General features: G+C 38.2%; 1 protein-coding gene across 2 annotated transcripts in view; it reads right to left on the bottom strand.

Annotated features, from left to right (window-relative positions):
* Window positions 1–25499, bottom strand: part of GRAMD1C (GRAM domain containing 1C) — a 99545-nt gene that overhangs the window by 22571 nt on the left and 51475 nt on the right. Inside the window, exons 1-4 of one of the 2 annotated variants that reach the window (XM_010845348.1) lie at window positions 19037–19379; window positions 14107–14225; window positions 10827–10959; window positions 6331–6490 (exon numbers count right to left, since the gene is read on the bottom strand). In XM_010845348.1, coding sequence (XP_010843650.1) covers window positions 6331–6490; window positions 10827–10959; window positions 14107–14150 — 337 coding nt within the window. In that variant the 5' untranslated portion in view covers window positions 14151–14225; window positions 19037–19379. Of the gene's footprint in view, window positions 1–6330; window positions 6491–10826; window positions 10960–14106; window positions 14226–19036; window positions 19380–25499 lie in introns of those variants that run through there. The other variant, XM_010845347.1, reaches the window with a different exon arrangement.

Here is a 25499-nt window from a genome sequence, read left to right as displayed (position 1 = left end):
CGACTTTCACTTTAACTTTCATGTTCATTGTAAAAATAATTCATATATTCACAAGAAAGCAAAGTATAGGTATTCTATGTATCCTGATCATCACCTCCACAGAACTTATCCCAACTTGTAATTATATTTTTATTGACTTAGTGCCTTTTTATTGCCTCTTTCCTGCACTAGACTCTAAGTTCTATGTGAGCAGGGATCATGTTGATTTCAAACACCTAAGTACATTACAAGTTTGGCACATAAGTGTTATATAACCATTTTTGAATGAATAGGTGACTGTGGAAAATACAAAAAAATCGTAAGTAAAGTCGCTCAGTCGTGTTCAACTCTTTGCAAACCCATGGACTGTAGTCTACCAGGCTCCTCAGTCCATGGAATTTTCCAGGCAAGAGTACTGGAGTGGGCTGCCATTTTTTTGCAATGATATCTTCTAATTTTTTATTTTTTAATAATTTTAGAGGGACAATGAACTAAACTAGACTTTATTCCTATTTTTTCCAGTAATGTCTTTTTCTGTACAAGGATCCGGCCCAAGGTACCATGTTTGTACTTGGTTGTTATCATCTTAGTCTCCTCCAATCTATGACAGCCTCACTTTTTTCTTGTTTTTCAATGACCTAATACATTTGAAAGTACAGGTCAGGTATTATGTAGAATGTCCCCCATTTTGGGTTCACCTTAGGTTTTTTTCATGATTAGACCAGGGTTTGGATTTGGGGGATGAACACTTCAGAGGTGAAGTACCCTTCCCCTCAAACTCAGGGGGTACACATAACAGCATTAACCTTGATTAACCTTGATCAATTGGTCAAGGTGGTACCTGGCAGGCTTTTCCACTTCAAAGGTATTATTTTCCTCTTTCCATATTCTATTCATTAGAAATGAGTCCCTAAGTTCAGCCCATCTCAAGGGGAGGAGAATTCAGCTCCACCTCCTGGAAGGGAAAAGATCTACATATATACTTTATCTATATTATTTGGGGCTCTGTAAGGAAGACTCCTGCTTTCTCTCCCATTTATATATTTATTCAACCACGGGTATCAGGATGGACGTACAAAGTCAGTTTATACTTTGGGTTATAATCCAGTACTATCATTATTTATTTTGCTGCTCACACTTATTTTTTGTTTGGCCATTAGAAGCTCTTTCAGGTTAATGCCTATGGCCTTTTGACAGGCCTCTTTTTTTCTTTTTCAAGCACTACTTTATATTCTTGCACTATATCTGGGCTCATTTTGTATACTCCCCACCCTAGCCCATCCCAGCTGGCTCTAGTAGTAAAGAACCCACCTGTCAACTCAGGAGACATAAGAGACCTGGGTTCAATCCCTGGGTCAGGAAGATCTCCTGGAGGAGGGCATGGCAACCCACTCCAGTATTCTTGCCTGGAGAATCCCCTGGACAGAGCAGCTTGACGGGTTACAGTCCATGGGGTCACAAAGAGTCAGACACAAGTCAAGTGTGCACTGTAGCCCTAAAAGCAGCCATTTCTCTAAGGAGTCCTGGAACTATTATTTTTCAAAAGTAAGTTTCCTTCCTTAAATTTCACATTTAAGAAGGAAATAAATTGTATTCATAAAAGTATTTCAATACAATGTCTTCATATTTCATTTAAACTCTACTGTTAGATAAAATGTTCTGCATCATGACTGATAAAAACATAACTTGTGGTATTACTACCAGAAATTAACAATAATACCTTTTGTATGCAAATTGGTTCAAGGAAGTAAGGATATGAAATAAACTATTTCCACCTGGGATTATTTATTTATTAAATTCATGGTACTTTAAAGCCTCCTATCTAAATAACATCATCAGTCATATTGCTGGAGCATATTAAGCTAGCATGTGGTATTTTAAATGGAGAAAGGAACACTGCTCAACTTAGTAGCAGGTTACTATTTCCAATAAAGAATAAATACTATTTCAAATATAACAATTTGAAAGTGGCCAATGGAAAATGGTAGGAAAATTGAGACAGATAAATATAAGAAGGACCTTGGCATGAATACAACTAAAACCACTGAGCACATACTCAACACATGTTGGTAGTATTTTGAGTACGTGTGAAAACATGCATTAGGCAGGTATGCAGGAAAGGCAGGTAATTTGGAGTTTAATTGAGTAACTAAAGAGACACAATTTGTTTTATCTTCCATTCTCTAAAAACTGGTGATCAGGGCTTCTATGCAATACAGAAACGACACCACTATTATTCTTTCTTTATTTGTAGATAAAGATGCAGTTTATATGAGTTTTAATGTTACTCTTTAGGTAAGTTATCATTAATGTGAATTGTATGGGAAGTGAATGAGGATTTTTTTTTTAAAGGATGACTCTTATAAAAGAGCAGATGAGAAAGAAAAAGAAAAAAAAATCTCATTTGATTCTTTCATTGCATCAATTGAGATGATGCAATAAAATGATGATTTGGGTTTTTTTCCCTTCACTCTATTAAGTGACAAATCACACTGATTAATTTTTGTCTGTTGACCCATTCTCAAATTCCAGGAATAAATCCCACTTGGTCATAGTGTATAACCCTTTTAATGTACTGCTTTTGTTTGCTCATATTTTGTTCAGGATTTCTATGTCAATATTTGTAAAGGATATTTGTAATTTTCTTGTAGTGTCTTTGCCTGTCTTTGGTATCAGTGTACAAGTTTTCAAAATATATTCTGGATGCAAAAACAAACAAAAATCCTCATTTGCGTGTCACTTATGTGTCTGGCCACTGGGTGCCAGAGCAGGTCTTCCTACAGGAGAAGCTTGGCCAGGCAGGGATAACTAACTCACACAGCTGCATGCTGTTGTTCTTTAGTTGCTAACTCATGTCCACCTCTTTTGCAACCCCATGGACTGTAGCCTGCCAGGCTCCTCCATCCATGGAATTTCCCAAGCACAAATGGTAAGGACGCTAAGAGAGTCTAGTCATTCCTGGTGCTTGATCCTTTCAAAAAAACTTCCTCTCATTGAGTTTTTCAAAAGAATACAACTGTCTTTTAATACATTCTAATTTTTAAGAACCTGTTTATTTTCACTTATGTTTTTAAGAGTGTAGATTTAGTTTTCACCAAAGATACTTCAGTGTTTCCAAGCCAAGGTCAAACTTGATTTGGATTTGGTTTTCGTGGATTTAGTTCAGTTTTGGATCTGGATTTGATTTTAGATTTGACTTGGATTTAACTTTGGTCTTCATGGATTTAGTAAACAGCCTTTCAGGGGTTTCCAAACCAGGTCTAAGCTGAACAGGAAGTGGACTAGAAATACAGTCATGTCAGACAGATCCAAACCACAACATGTCCCCATCACCAACCCTCCAGCAGGAATAGTAATATAACATGCTGGTACAGAAGAAGGTATAGCAAAACTCCACTGGCATGACTCTGCTTCCTGAAATTTGAAAGTAGTCAGCCACTACCCTACCCTTCCTACTGTCTCCTCACTTCACTGACTTCAATGTCAGTAATCTTACAGCTAAAAAAAAAGAAAACTCCTTGAAGTGACCTTGACATTTCATGACTTGATAAGCATGACAAGCCCAGGTTATTGGTTATAACTTAAAGAAAGTAAAGAGAACATGATTTGCTCTAAAGTTTCCCTTAAGCAACTGATTTTTGTTTTGACTGAGTGACTTCACTTTCACTTTTCACTTTCATGTATTGGAGAAGGAAACAGCAACCCACTTCAGTGGTCTTGCCTTGAGAATCCCAGGGACAGAGGAGCCTGGTAGGAGGCCATCTATGGGGTCGCACAGAGTCGGACAGAACTGAAGCGACTTAGCAGCAGCAGCAGCAGCTACATTCAAAAAATTAAGGTCAAGGCATCCAGACCCATCACTTCATGGCAAATAGATGGGGAAACAATGGAAATAGTGACAGACTTTATTTTCTTGGGCTCCAAAATCACTGCAGATGGTGACTGCAGCCATGAAATTAAAAGACACTTGTTCCTTGGAAGAAAAGCTATGACAAACCTAGACAGCATATTAAAAAGCAGAGACATTACTTTGCCGACAAAGGTCCATCTAGTCAAAGATATGGTTTTTCCAGTAATCATGTATGGATGTGAGAGTTGAACCATAAAGAAGGCTGAATGCCGAAGAATTGATGCTTTTGAAGTGTGGTGTTGGAGAAGACTCATGAGGGTCTGCAAGGAGATCCAACCAGTCCATTCTGAAGGAGATCAATCCTGAATACTCATTAGAAGGACTGATACTGAAACTGAAGCTCCAGTACTTTGGCTACCCGATACAAAGAGCCAACTCATTAGAAAAGACCCTGATGCTGGGAAAGATTGAAGGCAGAAGGAGAAGGGGATAACAGAGGACGAGATGGTTGAATGACATCACTGACTCAATGGACATGAATTTGAGCAAGCTCCAGGAGATGGTGAAGGACAGGGAAGCCTGGCGTGCTTCAGTACACAGGGTCGCAAAGAGTCAGACACGACTAAGCGACTGAACAACAACTACTTTTGAAATCTCTCTCTTCCCTTCTCTTTTTGTGGTTAAAGAAAGTAGTAAGATTTATAGTATTACACCATGCAGATTTTCATTATGATTTTTTAAAACTCAAACTGTATTAGACTTAAATGTAAGACCTGAAACCATAAAACTTCTAGAGGAAAACTTAAGCAAGTACACTCTTTGACACCTTTCTTAGCAGTATTTTTTATGTCTTCTCTAGCAAGATAAATAAAAGCAAAAATAAACAAATCAAACTAAAAAGCTTTTGCACAGTGAAGGAGATTATAATGAACATGTAAAGGCTGCCTAATGAATGTCAGAAGATATTTGCAAATGATATATCTGATAAGGGGCTAATATCCAAAATATACAAAGGACTCATACAACTCAACAACTGAAAATTACCTGATTAAAAAAGGAAATGAGCAGAGGACCTGAATAGACATTTTTTCAAAGAAGACACACAGATGGCCAACAGGCACATGAAAAGATGCTCAGCATCATGAATCATCAGGGAAACACAAATGAAAACCACAATGAGGCACCGTCTCACACCATCAGAATGGCTATCACCAAGAAGATAGCAAATATCAAGTATTGGTGAGAATGTGGAGAAAAGGGAACCTTAGTACACTGCTGGTGGGAATGTAAACTGGTGCAGCCATTATGGAAAATATTAGGTAAGTTCCTCAAAAAACTAAAACTAGAACTACCATAAAATCCAGTAATTTGACTCCTAGGTATTTTCCTAGGTATTTATCTGATAAAAATGAAAACACTAATTCAGAAAGATATATGTACCCTACTATGTTCACTGCAGCATTATTACAATAGCAAAAATATGGAAGCAACCTAAGTGCCTATCAACAGACAGAAGGGATAAAGACAATGTGGTATAGATATATACAATGGAATATTGCTGTTGTTTAGTTGAATTAACACTTATCCATGGATTGTTAAAATCAAATGCTAAATTATTAATGATCTCACTAGAGATTAAAAAATAGTGTTCCTGTGGCCTGTTAGATTCAATAAAATAGATAATATAGTTTCTGGTGGTGGTTGTAGTTTAGTCGTTAAGTCATATCTGACTCTTGCGACCCCATGGACTGTAGCCCTCCAGGCTCCTCTGTCCATGGAATTCTCCAGGCAAGAATACTGGAGTGGGTTGCCATTTCCTTCTCCAGGGGATCTTCCCAACCCAGGGATAGAATTCACATCACCTGCATTGCAGGTGGATTCTCTACCACTGAGCCATCTGTAGTAAAGGGAAGCCCAAAATGGAATATTACTCATCCATAAAAAAGGATGAAATCTTGCCATTTTTGGCACAGATGGACCCAGAGAATATTATGCTTAGTGAAATAAACCAGACAAAGAAAGACATATACTGTATCATTTCACTTATATGTGGAATCACAAAACAATGAACAAGCGTAACAGAAACAGAGCCATAGATACAGAGAACAAACAGGTGGTTGCCAGAAGGGAAGGAGGCGGGGAAGGAGATAAACAGGTGAGTGAGATTAAAAGGTACAAATTTCAGATACAAATAAGTCATGGGTAAAAAGAAAAAAAAAGTTGCTTTTCCATCGCTACTGCTCCATTTCCACTGACTCAATGCATGGGATAATATAGGCTAAATGTGATGAAGATCTTCAAATTTCAGGCTTCTAAAAAGTGATGATGGGTTAGATTTAGCAGCCCCTTTCCCCTGTTTCTTCCATCATTTTTTGATTCTTTATAGAGTGAGACTGTATTTGGTACAAAAAACAATTCTCAATCTGCACACACTTGATACAAAAGTAAACATTAAAAGACAAAACTGAAATTTTACTTAAAATTTATAAGAAAGCCTTTACCTTCATCGACAGAATCTGAAGTGCTGCTTTTGTCCAGAGAAAGATACTCATTTTTATTCAAGTCCAGTGATTTTGATGACTGTCTACTTAACCTCTTTCCTGAAGTTAGTGAAGGACTTTTGATCTGTTTCTCACTGTGGGGTTCCTCTTTCCATAACCCCTAGAAGGCAAACAATGAGTTCTTTAATAATAAACACATTTTGAAATGCTGCTCTTTGAGAGCTTTGCTTGTTATGTTTATATTACATTTGGTCCATAAAATATTGATAGATAATATAGATGATCCTAAAGTCATCTTCTTATACACTAATGAACAATACATTTATGAAGAACATCATAAAGAAGAACTCACGGACAGTTAACAACATGTGGATCACTTAAGTTGAAGGGAAAGGGGAAAAAGGACAAAAATAATGGAGTGGTCAGTTCTTTGGGGTGTGCAAGGAAAGGAGTCAAACCCAATTAGTTTCCCCAGGCAATACCTGCCCCATCAACTGAAGGAAGAGAACTCACTCATCTCTCAGGACCAGTAACTAAAGGGAAAAGGGAAAGAAAATAGAGATATAAAAGTCACATCAGAGTACAGTGAGGGAGAACAGATTAAAGGAGAAAGATTAAAGCAAATCCATAAGAATACAGTTGGATTTACTGTTAAGGGACTAAGGGGTTGTACATTAAAGTATATTCAATGTATACTGCTATCCATACTTTCTGGAAATGGCTTAATAAAGATATATCAAATTATAAAGAAATTTCTGTAATAAATTTAATATTAGGCCTTAAATTATGAATGCTATTACTATGTTAGTAGTAGTCAAGTAGAAGAGTACTGTAATTAGGCTTAATAGAACAGTGTGAAAAATACAAACCATATGGCAGTGTACTTTCTTGCATTGTCTGCATATAAGCAGGTGAAAGACAGCAAAAGCATATAATCATTCTACCTCCTGCCCCGTGAGATCTTAGGGCAGCCCTGAACAACAGAAGCAGCTCCAGGGAGGAGGAGCTCCAGGAAAGCAGAATAACAACTGGGACCCAGGACACAATTTATTAAAATATTACAGTACCCTGAGTCAGAGGATTGACTTTTCAATCAGAGATTACTGTTAAAGTCAAGACTTGATTTATTCAGGAGTTCCACACTACAAAGCAACATGCTTATTAGCTGACCTAGGACCTCTATAGATGCTGAGTAGAGTAAATTTCCCCACATATTTCTTGTTTTAATTAAGATTTAGTTCCTATTGTAACAAACATGGACAGATACCTATAGGAAAAGCAACATCGCTATTTTTGAATGGTTAGCATCCAGATGATTTGTATTTCTTTGTATACTTTTCTATATTTCCTGAATCTTTAAAGAGATTATTAATTTTGTAATTTATTAAAAACTTATTCTTAGGAAATTCTATTTCTTTTTGTTACTACCAACTTTGTTGGAGATTATTAATTTTATATCTTACCAAAAACTTATTCTTAGAAAATTCTATTTCTAACTTTTTGTTATTACCAACCTTGTTGGAAGTAAAAATGAAACAAAGTGACATGATACTTGATATCTGAGAATCTCACTGTACTTCTCCTCTTGAATGTAAAAGGCAAAAAGGGACCAAACTTCTAGATTACTTATATTCTATAAACTGAAAACATCTATCCTAAACATCAATGAAATGTATAATCAAACTTAAAACATTAAATTACTCCTCTACATCCATTTCTTTTTCTTAGAGAAAGTATGACTTCCTTTAAGAACAAAACTAGAAGGGCCAACAGATTAACTATCTTAAGAACAGGTACAGAAGACGTTGTCAAAGAAGCTGTAGGAAGGACTCAAGGAATATTAATATTAATAGTTCTGAAAACCTAGTCTCAAAGTCAGATATGTGTAAAGGGATAAGGGGACTGCAAGAGATACCCTGTCCTGTTAAACCCCAAAACTCAGTGGCTTGTTCTTCTCAGTGAAAGCATACAAGGGGATTGGCATTCAGAATCACCTCCCTTACACAAGTAGTAAGTTCCTAAGTGTCTCTTGATGAATGAGTTTTACATGAAATCCACAACACAAAATCAGACTGAGATAGATGCATGATGGTCGCCTGAAACAAGCTGAAAACTTGTGGGCCGTTTACATAATCTATTTCACTGTTTCCCAAACATTTATTCACAACAGATGCTGGGAGCTCCATGAGAGAAGGTAAAAGGGGTCCATTGCTGGCCACACACAGATTCGTCTTCAACTATAATGTGTGCCATAGTTGCTTCAGTCGTGTCCGACTCTCTGTGACCCTGTGGACTGTAGCCCGCCAGGCTCACATCCATGGGATTCTCCAGGCAAGAATACTGGAGTGGGTTGCCATTTCCTTCTCCATTCAACTATAATAGATTATGGTTACTGAATACTTAATACGTGTCAAGGACTATTCAATGTACTTTCACATATATTAATTAATTTAGTCCTTACTTAAAAATTCCTATGGGGTATTAGTGTCCTCATCTTATTGTTGAGAAAAGAAAGGCATAGAGAGGCTAAGTAATTAATTTATTTCAGGTCATACAGTTAGAAAGTGGCAGAGGTAGAGTATTAAACCAGTGCTTTGATTTAAAATAAGAAATTCAGCACTGGCCCAAAATTTGCATCACCAATCAGAAGAACAAAAGCTGCACACTCTCATCACTTAGAATGTGGTTTCTAAGTGCAATCCTTCACTAAAATCTATGGCTCCTTAGACAAGTAGCTGATACTAAGTCTGGGACTGAAAATATAAAAAATGTGCTTGGGACACATTATTGTAGAAAGAAAGGAAGCTGTCAAAAATAATCGAGTATTTCAAAAGGACAGAAGAGCCAACTTGAAGGGGCTCCCATTGGCAGAGGGGACAATCTGAGTATAACAAGTAATAATAATGATGACTGTGATTGATAGAAACTCACCAAAACTTTTTAAAAAATTGATAGGCTTATAATAATACTTGAAAAAATAAAGGAAGAAACTAACTAGCTAAAGTGCAAGTCGCTCAGTTGTGTCTGACTCTTTGTGACCCCATGGACTATACAGTGCCCATGGAATTCTCCAGGCCAGAATACTAGAGTGGTAGCCTTTCCCTCAGGAGAAGGCAATGGCACCCCACTCCAGTACTCTTGCCTGGAAAATCCCATGGACGGAGGAGCCTGGTGGGCTGCAGTCCATGGGGTCGATAAAAGTCAGACACGACTGAGCGACTTCACTTTCACTTTTCACTTTCATGCACTGGAGAAGGAAATGGCAACCCACTCCAGTGTTCTTGCCTGGAGAACCTCAGGGACGGAGGAGCCTGGTGAGCTGCCATCTATGGGGTCACACAGAGTCAGACATGACTGAAGTGACTTAGCAGCAGCAGCCTTTCCCTTTTCCAGGGGATCTTCCCAACCCAGGGATTGAATCCAGGTCGCCCGAATTGCAGGTGGATTCTTTACCAGCTGAGCCATAAGGGAAGCCCAAGAATACTGGAGTGGGTAGCCTATCCCTTCTCCAGGGGATCTTCCCGACCCAGGAATAGAACCAGGGTCTCCTGCATTGCAGGTGGATTCTTTACCAACTGAGCTATCAGGGAAGCCCTAACTAGCTAACTAGCTATGAAAATTAACTGGATGTGTCTGATGTAGTGGGCTTCCCAGGTGGTGCTAGTGGTAAAGAACCCACCTGCCAATGCAGGAGATGTAAGAGACATGGGTTTGATCTCTGGGAAGATCCCTTAAAGGAAATGGCAACCGATTTCTTGCCTGGAGAATCCCATGGACAGGGGAGCCTGGTGGGCTACAGTCCATAGCATTGGAAAGAGTGCAACACGACTAAAGCAACTTAGCACGTATGTCTGATTTAGTAGTTAGTTTAATAAGCATTTGTTGTTACTTAAGCATGGTGCTCAGGGTTCTCACCTCCCCTTCAAAACTGATCCTTCCATTACATACACTATCTATTCTGAGAACAATTCTGCTATGAATTTTTCCACCTTAATTTTTAAAAATGTCTATCCCCTTGATAGGGGCTTCCCCAGTGGCTCAGCAGTAAAGAATTCCCTGCAATGCAGTGCAGGAGAAGTGGGTTCGATCCCTGGGTCGGGAAGATCTCCTGGAGGACAGGATGGCTGAAGAATACCCACTTCAGTACTCTTGCCTGGAGAATCCCGAGGTCAGAGGAGCCCAGCAGGCAACAGTCCATAGGGTCGCAAAGAGTCAGACACAACTGAACCGACTTAGCATGCACGCATCCTCCTTACAGACTGATGTTCAGGAAACTGCCTGGTAACTCTGCACCATATCCAGGTCTGAACAGAAACATATATTATTCCCATATAATTTCTGCTACTTAAAGGCTTAAAACTCTTGCCCTAAAATAAAAGAGCAGCTTCACATCTTAAGTGTTTAAACATTTTGTATACTGTATTTTTATTTGATCTTCCATTATGATGAAAACATGGTAATTTCAGATAGATTTTAAAAGGGAATCATATACCAACCCCTTTTGGTGAATTTCCTTCAATTGACTCTGATTCTGAAGCCCGACTAATTGATTCACGGGTAAAACTGATTGACTTGGATAATTTTTCACCTCTCTCCCCATAGTCATCCAGGCTGCTTCTTCCCAGACTTCTGTAAGAAACAGAGCATAGAAACATAAACAAGGTTACTTCTGAACAAATAACTGATTTAGTCTCCTCATTCAGGTCCTTTTCTATTATAAAGCATTTTGAAGACAATTTTTTTTAAAGTAACAGATAAGCTTCTACCTATAACAAAGTTATATTCTTAACTCACATGCAAATTGATCTCACTGCTGAAAATAAAATATGCTTACGTAAGATTTTATAAACTTCAGAAACCATTTAAAAATGAACCAAGTACAAATGGCCATAACAGCAACTAATACATTGAACACTGCTTGTTTAAGTTTTAGTTGTGAACAATGAAGATGCTTCGAAAGGGTCAAGGTAAGTGTTTGAGTTGGATGCCAGATGGCACCAGAAGGCAGTTTTAGATCTCATCCCCTCCCTTCAGATTCAGTCCCAGCTGAGATAGCACATCTCTCTGAGAAGGGGAACCTCCTGACGTCTGAGCACAGAGCCCATCCATCAGTCCATGCTCTCCTCATTCCTGAGAACAAAAATTCCTAAGGTTAAAGGAGAAACTTCTCAAATGATCATAGGGACACAGACTACAATAAATGCCTTGGGACTTGCTTTTCTTCTTTCAGGGAGTGGAAAAAAAAAAAGGAAAGTGTATGAAATATAAAAGGAGCACAAAAGGATCTCATTTCCAGTGCTCAATTTTATTGAGCAATTAGTATTACTATTTGATCATTACTATATTTAGATGTAAAGCTCTTCTAAAATAAAGTAGTAGCCTGACATCTGAAGCCAAGTTATCCTGAGAAAGAAACAGAAAAGCCAGAAGAGTCTATACTATACTATTCCACTCAAGTAATACTTAGATCTACTCCTGGCCAATAGAATGGTAGCACCTTGAAGGAACAGGAAAAACGGCTCCTAAAGACAAAACCACGAGCTGAGTGCCTGTAGCTGAGGATTTTAAAGATGGAGGTGGATTGTGGAAAAATAAAAAAAAGAGGACGGACAATGAAGAAAAGATTGAAAGTAAAGAGAAAAAAGATGAAAGAGCAGAGGAAATAAAGGTCTGGAAACGTGCGAGGCAGACACACTTCTCTCAGAGGTTGGAAGAACAGGAAAAGAGTAGAAGAGCAAATGAGGATCCCGCCACATCTTCTTTTAGAAAGCACTCAGTCACCTGAAGAAAAGCTGGATGTTACACTGTGTTACCGTGCACAAAGCAGCAGATCAAAAATATTTACTCCTTCTGTCTTCAAAGACTAGAAACTTTTCAAGTCGGCAGGGACCTTGGAGATCACCTAGTTTAACTGCCTCCTTTCACAGATGAATAAACTGAGGATCAGAAAGGCTAAGCGATTTGCCTGAGTTTGCTCAGCTGCTAGGTGGTGGTAAAGTTCAGACTAGAATCCAGATCCTCTTTACCACCATCCAAGGCTCTCTGCATTATGTCAAGTGCTTTTCTACCCAACTCCAGAACCTGAGAGAGGCTAGTAAACTTTACAAGGAGAGTAGTCCAATGGAAATGTTTAGCTTTACAGAAAACTAATACAATATACATGTGTAACCCATGTTAAAAAAAAAAAAAAAGACTGCAAAATATTAGTGCTGAGTTGATACAATATAAATAGGATCAGTACAACTAGAAGACTATCTGGATATGTACACATATTGAGACTTCAAAAGCTTTCCATCTTAAGACTTATTGTTATAGAATTTTAAAATAAATAATTTACCAAATTTTTCATTGTTTTAATTCATATACTATAAAATTCACCCAGTTTAAAGTGTACAATACAGTTGTTTACCACCATCACCACTTTTTAATTTTAGAACATTTTTATCACCCCAGAGGAAATCCTATACCCATTAGCAGTCACTTCCATTCTTCCTCTGCCCCAGTTCCTGGCAACTACTAACCTACTCTCTCTCTGCATGGATTTACTGATTCTGGACTCCACTTCATGTAGGTGGGATCATATAATATATGATCTTTTGTGACTGGCTCCTTTGACTTAGCATAATGCTTACTGCAGAATTTTCACGTATTATCCTGAGTTATTTGTATTGCTTTGATCTCAATTACCACTGGACAAAATGCACTTTTATTTGACAGGTTAATAAAAATGTCCACTCTTCCAAGTGAATTCCCGTCAGTCAAAAATAGTCTCTCTCTACTCTGAATTTTTTCCACAATACCTATTGCTCTTTTTGGCCCTTTTCATTTTCAACCCTCTATTAAAAGTATTTGCATTTTCCATAGTGCTATAAGCTCTTTTCATCAATGCATTCAAATATTTATTGAGTGCCAACTACAAGTCAAGCATGACACTAGGGTATCCTTGAGAAAAGTCATATTATCTTTGTACCCTCAAAATATCTTCCAGCTGATTTACTTTATTGTTACATTTATGTTAGGTAGCATATTCCATATAGTCAAATATATGGTTTTTCCAGTAGTCATGTATGGAGGTGAGAGTTGAACCATAAAGAAGTGCTAAAGAACCGATGCTTTTGAACTGTGGTGCTGGAGAAGACTCTTAAGAGTCCCTTGGACAGCAAGGAGATCAAACCAGTCAATCCTAAAGGAAATATTCATTGGATATTCATTGGAATATTCATTGGAAGGACTGATGCTGATGCTGAGGCTCCAATGCTTTGGCCACCCGATGCAAAGAGCCAACTCATTAGAAAAGACCCTGATGCTGGGAAAGATTGAAGGCAGGAGGAGAAGGGGACGACAGAGGATGAGATGGTTGGATGACATCACTGACTCTATGGATATGAGTTTGAGCAAACTCCGAGAGATAGTGAAGGACAGGGAAGCCTGGCATGCTGTAGTCCATGGGGTCACAAAGAGTTGGACATGACTGAGCGGCTGAACAATAAATGAGCTAAGAACTTAGTAGGTCCTTCTCCATATCCTTAATAAAACCCCCATGCTTTATGCAAATCCTAGGTGACAGTTAAAAACTTAGAATTACATCATCTGATCTGTATTTGCTTACCAATTAACAAACTATTCATTGTCCTCATCTTTTAGTCATTCCACTACAGAGCAGCAAGAGGCAAATTTCACCCAAGGTGAAAGAGAAAACCTGAATTAATAGTCTAAAAGACTTCTGCTTTGACTAAAGATTGATAGATCTTGACATTTCAAAACATTTTGTGGTACCTTGGCTGCACAGTATCCTCAATCGACAGGGAAAAGTTCTCCATCTCTTCAGCATGTAAGCCTAGCTCAGTGCCATAGTCCTCCTGGAGCAGCTGCCAGAATTCCTGTCTGGTCAAGCCCTAGAATGACACGAAGATTAGCCTAACCATTGGGAACATAACAAATTATAACACAGTAATTCAAAACATGAACTCTGACGTCAAAATGACCAGCTGTGCTGTTACTAATGTATGGCTTTGGAGTTGTTTGACCTTCTAGATGTCCGTTTTCCGCATCCATAAAAAGTAGGTCAACAGAACGTATCTGACAGAGTTGATACTGGAAATAGGTAGACGATTTTTAAATGTGTACTATAATACCTACTGTGAATGGGAGCCAAGATATTTAAAATCCTCTTTTTATAAAATAATTTGTTAATAGTTTCTGGCAATTACTAATCTGTAATTTAAAATTTGCAATCCAACCAGTGTACCAGGGTGGTGGATCACCATTCAGAATTCCAATCAATTCAGAATCCCCTCCCCTTAATTTATAATGTATCTGAATATTTTAACTATATGTGAAACCTCATATATCAATAAATTCTAAATTATATTTTCCTAAAATGCAAAAGTCTGGAGTTTAGAATATTTCCTTTTTTATTTTTATTTAAAGGTTTTTTTTAATGTTGACCATTTTTATAGTCTTTATTGAATTTGTTACAATAGTGCTTCTGTTTTATGCTTTGGTTTTTTGACTGTGAGGCATGTAGAATCTTAGCTTTCTGACTAGGGATCAAACCCATCCCTGCTGCACTAGAAGATGAAGTCTAATCACTGGACCACCAGGGAAGTCTTTATTTTTATTTATTTTTCATAAAGTTCAGCTTGTTCTTTCTTTGTAAGTATCACTGGTGGTTGTTCAGTCGCTCAGTCATGTCTGACTCTCGGCAACCCCATGTACCGCAGCATGCCAGGCTTCCCTGTCCTTTACCATCTCCCAGAGTTTGCTCAAACTCATGTCCATTGAGTCGGTGATGCCGTCCAAACATCTCATCCTGTTATTCCCTTCTGCTCCTGCCTTGAATCTTTCCCAGCATCAGGGTCTTTTCCAATAAGTTGGCTCTTCTCATCAGGTGGCCAAAGTATTGGAGTTTCACCTTCAAGGTACTATCAGTCCTTCCAAGAATATTCAGGGTTGATTTCCTTTAGGATTGACTGGTTTGATCTCCTTGCAGTCCAAGGGACTCTCAAGAGTTTTCTCCAACACTACAGTTCAAAAGCATCAATTCTTCAGTGCTCAGCCTTTTTTATGGTTCAACTCTCATATCCATACATGACTACTGGAAAAACCATAGCTTTGATTAGACAGACCTTTGTCATTAAAGTGACCTATCCTTTAATACACTATCTAGGTTCATCATAGCTTTTCTTCCAAGGAGCAAATGTCTTTAATTTCATGGTTGCAGTCACTATTCGAAGTGATTTTGGAGCCCAAGAAAATAAAGTCTATTACTGTCTCCCCATCTATTTGCCATGAAGTGATAAGACTGGATGGCATGATCGTTTTTTGAATGTTGAGTTTTAAGCCAGCTTTTCACTCTCATTTTTCACCTTCATCATGAGGCTCTTTAGTTCTTTGCTTTCTGCCATTAGGGTGGTGTCATCTGTGTATCTGAGGTTATTGACATTTCTCCTGGCAACCTTAATTCGAGCCTGTGCTTCATCCAGTCTGTCATTTTTCATGATATACTCTGCATATAAGTTAAATAAGGAGGGTGACAGTATACAGCCTTGACGTACTCCTTTCCCAATTTGGAACCAGTCCATTGTTCCATGTCTGGTTCTAACTGTTGCTTCTTGACCTGCATACAGGTTTCTCAGGAGGCAAGTAAGGTGATCTCTTTAAGAATTTTCCACAGTTTGTTGTGATCCACACGTCGGTCTTTAGCGCAAAGAAGCAGATGCTTTTCTGGAATTCCCCTGTTTTTTCTATGATCCAGCAGATGCTGGCAATTGATCTCTGGTTCCTCTGCGTTTTCTAAATCCTGCTTGGACATATGGAAGTTCTCGGTTCACATATTGTTGAAGCCTAGGTTGAAGGATTTTGAGCATTACCTTGTTAGTATGTGAAATGAGTAGAATTGTGTGGTAATTTGAAATTCTTTGGCATTGCCTTTCTTTGGGATTGGAATGAAAACTGATCTTGCCCAGTCCTGCGGCCACTGCTGAGTTTTCCTAAGTTGCTGGCATACTGAGTGCAGCATTTTCACAACATCATCTTTTAGGATTTGAAATAGCTCAGCTGGAATTCCATCACCTCCACCAGCTTTGTTCTTAGTAATGCTTCCTAAGGCCCACTTCACTTCATACTCTAGGATGTCTGATTCTAGTGAGTGACGATATCATCATGGTTATCTGGGTCATTAAGACCTTTTTTGTACAGTTCTTCTGTCTATTCTTGTCACCTCTTCTTAATATCTTCTGTTTCTGTTAAGTCCATCAGGGTTAAATAATCTAATATAAAAAAGTCATGTATTACAAAGGAAAACAAAAATATTATGAAAATCAATGGTCTGATTTTTAGAAATATTATAGATGGTTAATTACATAATTAAGCAAGGTAGAGGAAGGCAGCATTACATGAAGCAATTGCTGGCAAGATTCTTTACTTCTCTCATTCATTCAACAGATATTTATTTAGAACCTACCAAATGTATAGGACAACCCAGGTGGCTCAGTGGTAAAGAATCTGCCTGAAATGTGGGAGATGTAGGTTTGACCCCTGGGTTGGGGAAGATCCTCTGGAGAAGGAAATGGCAACCCACTCCAGTAGTCTTGCCTGAAAAATTCCATGAACAGAGGAGCCTGATGGGCTACAGTCCATGGGGTCACAAAATAGTCAGACACAAGTTAGCGACTAAACCACATCAAATGTATATTACTACACTAGATACTAAAAAGGATAAAAATGATATCCCACTTGTTCTCTAACAACTTATTATAATATAGTTGAAAAAACATGGGAAACTTTTATGTAAAAGTTAAATAGGACAAACTATAACATTATTACGTACTAAAGAACTGATGGAATCAACATGATATAGAAGTATAAAAGAAAGAAACATTAGTGTGATTTAGGATGATCAGAAAAGGCTTCCATTATAGAAGGGTCTTCAGCTGAACTGAAGGTATACAACAAACAGAGGAAATGGAGAAATTAAAAAATTGGGAAGCGGAAGTCTACATAACAATATAGAATAAATACATGAAAAACACAGGCAATATTTGTTCTGAAGTCAGTAAACACTGTATCAAACTACTTGGAGTAAGAAATTTAAGTGAGGAAGTAGTAGGGATAAATATAGAGATTTTACAGGGCCAAAACATACAGATATCTTGAATTCTTCCCAGCTATTCTCGACAACATTTCCTTTTTTTTTCTCTCTGTATATCTGCTCTGTCTAGTAGCTTTGGTATCTGTTATGTTACACTAGATGACCTTCATCATTTCATGGAAACTCAAAGGCATTAAGAACAAAATTTCTGCACTTTGGACTACTAGTTCCCAGATGACTAGCATTTCATAAAAGTAGCTGTTGAAACTTCAGATATTATTTTAAAAAGTCAAAAATATCCAAACAGTTACCTACAATAAAGTTATTCAAGCTGGGTAAAATGTCAGGTTACTTTGTTTGGGGCTGAATTCTATTAACCTAGAGTGGTTATCTCAGGCTGATAAGAAACTCTCATTGGAAATAATGAACGTCTAATAAACAGTAAACAATAAGGTTCTAACATTTTATTATTTAATATACACAACTTATTTGGTGGATAAAAAGTCTTTTGAAGCATAGTGTCCATAGAATAAAAATAACAAGGATCACTAGTGGTAGAGAGGGAGAAGGCAATGGCACCCCACTCCAGTACTCTTGCCTGGAAAATCCCATGGATGGAGGAGCCTGGTAGGCTGCAGTCCATGGGGTCGCTAAGAGTCGGACACAACTGAGCGACTTCACTTTCACTTTCCACTTTCATGCATTGGAGAAGGAAATGGCAACCCACTCCAGTGTTCTTGCCTGGAGAATTCCATGGACGGAGAAGCCTGTGGGCTGCAGTCCATGGGGTCGCACAGAGTCGGACACAACTGAAGCGATTTAGTAGTAGTAGTAGTAGTGGTGGTAGAGAAAGTTAAGAAACAACTGTGCTTGATCCTAAAGGTACCCCAACCTGTCTGACTCTTACTCCAGAAGAACCATTTGTGAATAGCTTTTTTTTTTTTTAACAATAGCAGTTAGCTAATACTGATAATTAGCTCTGATAATTATAACTGATATATTCCAAAGATGTTATCTTTGAAACACTTTCAATGTCATAAATGCGTGGTTAACTTGATAAAGAGAAACAAGCAATATTTCAATATACTTATGGAAGATTAAGCTTTTATAAAAACTCTTCAGGAAATAATAGGTATCAAAATATCCCCAAAACAAACTAAAACAAATAAACAATGAGCTATACACTCTGACAGCGTCCTAAGAGTGAAAGAAATGAAACCTATGAGTAAAATAGTAAATACAAATAAAAATACAATTTTATTTGACTACATATATAAATGTTTTAAATACATTATAAGATACTATCAGGAAGTTAATAGAGTAACTTCAATATATTTTAATCTATTAATTCAATACAAATATATAAGGTTAAGAGAAAACAAAATAGAACTCATTTAATTTGCCACTTATAGATTTGCTAATTTGTTAAAAATGATTTTTTCTACAAAGTTGGCACAAAGTCACCAACATGATTATTTACAGCCATGTTGAATATTCAAACACTAAAACATATACCCAGACTGATATTCATAATTCTTTCAATAATCAGCAGCAGAACCTGGGTTAAGTAACCTTAAAGAAAATTTAAATCTTAAACAAAGGTTGACCACCTACCTGGGAACAATGGGGAGGAAGGCTCCCCGTTCAGTCTGCTGAGACGAATCAAGCAGTAATCAGATAAGGCTCAAAAGTCAGATCAATTTCTAGCCCTGAAAGCTTTGTATTCTAAGTACACTGCAAGGTTTCTCTACAGTAGAGTTTCAAACATTTAATGACAACTATGTAAAATCACTGCTTTAATCTTCTAGTTTTGTTATGAATTTTCCTTATAAAAGACAAGCTCTACTATAATTTAAAGCACATTATTTCCTGGTTTGTAGAACCAGCACTCTTCCAGGCTGCCGGTCAGAATGCAGAATTGGAAGTTACACCTCACTCTACAGGTTCCCAAGCCACGCCTACTAGAAGAAGGTAGGTAAACAGGGCTTTATTAAAGGGACAGGTCCCAATTTCTTCTGTTCTACACATCGATTAGAAACAATAAAATGCAAATGAAAATACCTTGCTTATGCTCCATTATGTAAAACGCCTATTGCAATAATATCTTAATCTTTTTGTTAAAGTTAAATATTCGATATATTAAGGATTAAATTTTCTTCTCTATGCCGATGCCTCCTATTCAATCCTGTCAATGTCATCACTTCTTCATATACCACTTCTTCAGTGCTAAGTCACATCCCCATAAGACTCCTGCATTAACCCTTTACAACTATCAAGGATTTCGTTTCTTGAGTATTGTAAATAGAATGTCAGGAATGAGCTTTTTGGGTGGAGCAATTCCAAGAAGCAGTCAGTACATTTTTCATCACTCAGACATTTACATCTTGATTACTCAATAATTCTTTCCTTTACAAATATTTTTAACTTTATTCAGAATAATAATTTCCTGGCAGGGACCTTGACTATAGTAAACACTATGAAGAGTCTCAACTACCAGTTCTATTTATTACCCAGAAGAAAAATTTTCATCTAAATGAAAGATCAAATCTTGCCCTAATTTCTACCTAGCTGTTCCAGCTAGAGTGTGACAAGTCAAAGGCTACTTGATGAACTTCAAGGATTAACCTCTTGGTGATGAGATAGGGTTGCTAAAATCTAATCATTTTATACAACAGCAGAATAAGGGACCAAAGTGACACTGGAAGATAATATTTGCTCAAACTGAAGAGAACTCATTATGGGGTGGGCTTCCACTCCCCAAAAACCAGTGCTCTTGACATATTACGGCACTTCTCATTGACCTAAACCACAGATAAGTATCTTTACTCTACCATGGTAACCAAAGAGCTATGAGAAAAACATACATTAACTGTACTGTAAATGATCTTTATATACTTTTGCCAAGTATAAAAATCCAAATGACTGGATACAGAGCAGAGCTCAGCAGGGTTAAGAGGGAAAACAGAACCTAAGCCTGGACCTGAAGAAAGTCCGATATACAAAGGCTGAGTGGAAGAGGAGTACCCAGAAAAAAAGGATAGAAATTCAAGAGAGGCAGAAGAAAGTTCAGAAAGAATGACATGGAAACCAAGGGAAAAAGGTATTTCAAAATAGAGAGACTACACCATGGTGTGAAATGCTGCTGAAATATCAAGAAAGACAAGCTTATGTATGTCAAATTCAAGGGTGCAGAGGAGTCAAGCAATCTGGCAAGCCAGCTGACCATAAATGGAGAGGGCAGGGAGAGGGTAACACAGAGAGGAAGAAGGAGAGAGTCTCTAGGGGAGGGGGAAGCAGTCAGGTATGAAGAGCCTATATTCCGTGTTAAATATAAAAGGGAACCTACCAGTTTACACATAGAAAAGCAACAACTGCAGATGTGTGTTTTTAAAAAATATACTTTTAAAATGACAGCTTCTTTGGTAACAACCTGAAGGACAGATTCGAGTGTTTAAAGAGATCTTTAGGACACTACTGTAATGGTTCAAGCTAGAAATGATGAGGGTCTTGATGACCGACATGACACATTGGCAAAGAACAGGTAAGAAAACAAGGATGCACCAGGTTTCTGGCTTGGGTGACTGGTCAGGAGGAGGTATACTTCACTGAGCAAGGGAAACTAGATGGAGGAGTTCTGCCAACCAGAAAGGTAAAAAAGAGGAAACAACAGACAAATACTTCTACACTGCCAGGTTACTATATAGACTATGTGACTAAAATACTTAGCAATTTGCATTTATTTTTTTCCTGGTAGGTTTGAATACTGCTCTTATTAGATGTCTAACACTACTGGAAAACTTCTAGATTTCCAAGTAATTTCAAAAGGAAGAATCATTGGAGAGGGGCATAAGGAGGAATAAGAAGTTTGGTAAGGCTGAAGAGTCTGCAAGAGGAAGCTGGATGGCACTCTTCTCAAAGATGACACTAACTTGATCAGTCAGTTAACCACTATTTGGAGAATGGCCTCAGCACTGTTGACTTCCTAGAGAGGCACTCAGAGCATCTGACTCAAACCAGCAACACTCACAAGCTGCACACACATGCTCCATAGTAAATACACTAATGCTTAGAAGGGGAACAGTCTTTTCTAGACTTCAGAAGGCATGCATCCTTACCATCCAGGTGCCTGAATACCTTGGAAGTCAGATTAGTAATCAGAAATCTGCATGATAAGCATGAAGTCAGAACAAAGGTAGCCGATTTTTAAGGGAAAAACTACCTGTGATGCTGGTGAAGCCTGATGAGTCACTTCTGTCTCATCTCTGTTCGCTCCTCCAGTGGTCAAAGTCTACCTCTGTGACTTTGCTTTTCTGGCCTAAGTCCTAAGTCCTTGGCCTAAGTCTGGCCAAGTCCCCTTCAGATCAACATATTTTCCCTTTATAGATACTAACATAAGTAATCAACTGTTTGTTTTTTTTAATAATTTTTTCTTTTTTGGCTGTGCTGGGTCTTCACTGCTGCTCAGGCTTTCTCTAGTTGCTGCAAGCAGGGGCTACTCTTGGTGCAGTCCACAGGCTTCTAATAGCTGTGGCTTCTCTTGCTGTGGAGCACAGGCTCTAGGGTGTGCGAGCTCCAGTAGTTGCGGCATCTGGGCTTCAGTAGTTGTGGCTCCCAGTGTCTAGACCAATAGGCTCAATAGTTGTGGTGCACAGTCTTAGATGCTTTGTGGCATGTGGGATCTTCTAAGATCAGGGATCAAACCATGTCTCTGCATTACCATGTCTCCTGCATTGACAGATGGATTCTTTACCACTGAACCTTCAGGGAAGCCCTCAATCAACTGTTTTAAACCACTTTTCCCCCAACTGTCATCCTTCAATTACAGATTCCCCAAATAGAAGTTGGAGTGACTTGTATCAAAATTGGGAGAGGGTGGGTCGACATACATTGAAAACCTATCCTCATCACTTCATCTCTAATTCTGACATATGCCTCCTCCTCCTTTTGGCCTTTGGGAATAAGCCTGAAAGCCATTCTGTCTCTTCAAGTCTTAGAATTTAAAATGAGTACAGATTTCTGCTCTATTAGGCCCTGGATTTAAACACTCAGTTCAGTTCAGTTCAGTCACTCAGTCGTGTCCGACTCTTTGTGACTCCATGGACTGCAGCACACCAGGCTTCCCTGTCCATTACCAACTCCCACAGCGTACTCAAACTCATGTCCATAGAGTCAGTGAAGCCATCCCACCAACTCATCCTCTGTTGTCCCCTTCTCCTCCTGCCTTCAATCTTTCCCATCATCAGGGTCTTTTCCAATGAGTCAGTTCTTCGCATCAGGTGGCCAAAGTACTGGAGTTTCAGCTTCAACATATTCAGGACTGATTTCCTTTAGGATGGACTGGTTGGATCTCTGGTTGGGACTCTCAAGAGTCTTCTCCAACACTACAGTTCAAAAGCATCAATTCTTCAGTGCTCAGCTTTCCTTATAGTCCAACTCTCACATCTATACATGACTACTGGAAAAACCAAAGCTTTGAATAGATGGACCTTTGTTGGCAAAGTAATGTCTCTGCTTTTTAATATGCTATCTAGGTTGGTCATAGCTTTTCTTACAAGGAGAAAGCGTCTTGTAATTTCACGGCTGCAGTCACCATCTGCAGTGATTTTGGAGCCCAAGAAAATAAAGTCTGTCACTGTTTCTATTGTTTCCCCATCTATTTGCCATGAAGTGATGGGACCAGATACCATGATCTTAGTTTTCTGATTGTTGAGTTTTAAGCCAACTTTTTCACTCTCCTCTTTCACTTTCATCACAAGGCTCTTTAGTTCTTCGTTTCCTGCTGTAAGTGTGGTGTCATCTGTATATCTGAGGTTATTGATAACCAATAACCTCAATCTCAGTATGTACTCTTTGAGCTTCCCAACAGCCCCATGCACTGGCAAGAGACATCACTGTTATGTGTCTCAGAGGAAAAACAGTGCAAAAAGAACAGTTCAATTTCTGTACACATCCTGCCTACATTAATAGTATCAGTAATCCTAAATCTAACAATATGATAATATCACTAGAAACATGAAAATAGTAACAATGTTGTGGTGGGCTGGGGCCAGACCATAATGTCTCTAAATAAAATCTTAGATTTGGTGGTCTGGCTCTGACACAAAACATGGAAGGGGGAGCAGCTTAACCTCAACCAAACAGTGGAGGACTAGAGGCGGGGGAAGGCTGAGGTTCTCTAAAAAACATAGAAAACACGAATTGTTTGTATCCCAGAAGGGAGCAGTCACTGTCTTCTGGCCCCACAAATCCCAACCACTCAACGTCTGTTCTTCAAGAAGGTGCTAAACTCAAAGGCTGTGAACTAAGCTGAAGCGCTATCAATTACAGCACGGATGACAGGGTGACACTTTAGACACATGCCTAAAACTGGAGACTTACAGTAAGTAAACTAAGCCAAACATCTGAAATAAACTGCCCTTTCTGAAGGAAAGCATCAGAGGAACTGTATGAATGGGGGAAAAAATGGACTTTTAAAAACATTCTTTCTTAAAGGCACCATATCTTCCTCAGACTTTTTTCCCCTCTTGTAGATATATCTTACTGGAGAAATTTAAATACACACATACATGACATACACACACAAAGAGAAATTTAAAATCATCCTGTTGTCTTAATCAATCCTAAAGGAGTAATCTTTTATATAGATTTATATGCTTTAAGGATTTCTTAGGCAAAAGTAAGCAAAAATAACATATATCATTCTCAAATTCCTGAATTACAAGTAAATATGATTATAATATTCTGAACTTAAACTATCTAAAAATAGTTTGAATATACACAAAATTTATTATTCAAATTACTTGTGTTTTTTCTAGAATTTTGTAGTTAGGCTGTATAATTAATGGATTTTGGTTTTTACCTTCTCTTTAAATACAGGATTACAAAAGATCAACGAATCTAACCAATGTGGCTTATCACTTTAAAAAACTAGAAGATAATTATGGCTCATAAAATTATGGACAACACTAAGACTACATCAAGCACCTAGCCCTAAGCCTGGCACCTAATACTTCCTAAGCGGGAGTTACTATTATTGTTATAGATATTAACAAGTTAAAAAGGACTGTTCTTCAAAGATCACTAAGAGAGTACAGGAAGAGTAGCTATGTTGTTGATTCTGTTTTCTAATTCCTTCTCTCAGTGAATTCTACAGTGTTTAAAATTCCAATTAGGACACCTTTAAAACTGAGATCTCACCTTCAACTTTCATTAAGTTGTGTATAGTATTTAACATATCAGTATAAACACTGATTTTTGTCATAGTATAGACCAGAAACAGTAACCATTCTCTTTATTAAAATGAGAGTATAGGGATATTTCCTGGTGGTCTAGTGGTTAGCACTCTGTGCTTTCACTGCTGAGGGTACGAGTTCAATTCCTGGTCAGGGAACTAAGATCCCATAAGCCATGTGGTATATAGCCTCCCCAAAAATCATTTTAAACTAGAGTATACTGTCCACTTGAAATAGAGTTGCATGTTCAATGTTAAAGATAACCAAGCAATGCAAAGATTTGAAAGGTATAACTACAGTAAAGATGGTGATACTCCTCATGCACACATCAAAAACACAGGTGACATCAGGAAGTTTTCAGAAAGGGTTAGCTTTTACTTGCAGCCTATAGAAAAATGTTACTTGGCTACAATGGCCTCAGAAGTATTCTCCAAGTCCCTCTCTTTCACCCACTTCAAAGAGCTTTTTTTTCCCTTTGACCATTAAATTTCAGATCTCAGTTTCTCCTAGCTCTTCTGTAAGCCTGAACTTTATCATTTCCCTGGAGGTATTTGTTTTCATGAGGATACATCCCAACTCACTTGCATGTGATAAGTGCAAAAGTGATTTGGAGAGGACACTCAGATCCAGGGTATAACAAACACAAACTGCAGTAGCAGTCTCAGGCTCCTTGTTAGAATGAGGGAATGCACTCGGAAAACACTTGGTATTTGGGGGGCAGGGTTAATCACAATATGTCCCTAGGGCAATACTGGAGTTTTCAGCCCCTGCCAGTAAGAGCAGCCCAGGAGGTGAGGTGGGGCCTTCCAGCAGCAGGACCTGGAAGGGCAGAGTGGAGTTGCCGG

The sequence above is a fragment of the Bison bison genome, unplaced genomic scaffold, assembly GCF_000754665.1.
Source record: "Bison bison bison isolate TAMUID 2011002044 unplaced genomic scaffold, Bison_UMD1.0 scf7180017864215, whole genome shotgun sequence".
Lineage (NCBI taxonomy): Eukaryota > Metazoa > Chordata > Mammalia > Artiodactyla > Bovidae > Bison > Bison bison.
Note: the sequence above shows the minus strand (reverse complement) of the source record. Positions and strands in the feature narration are given on the sequence as shown.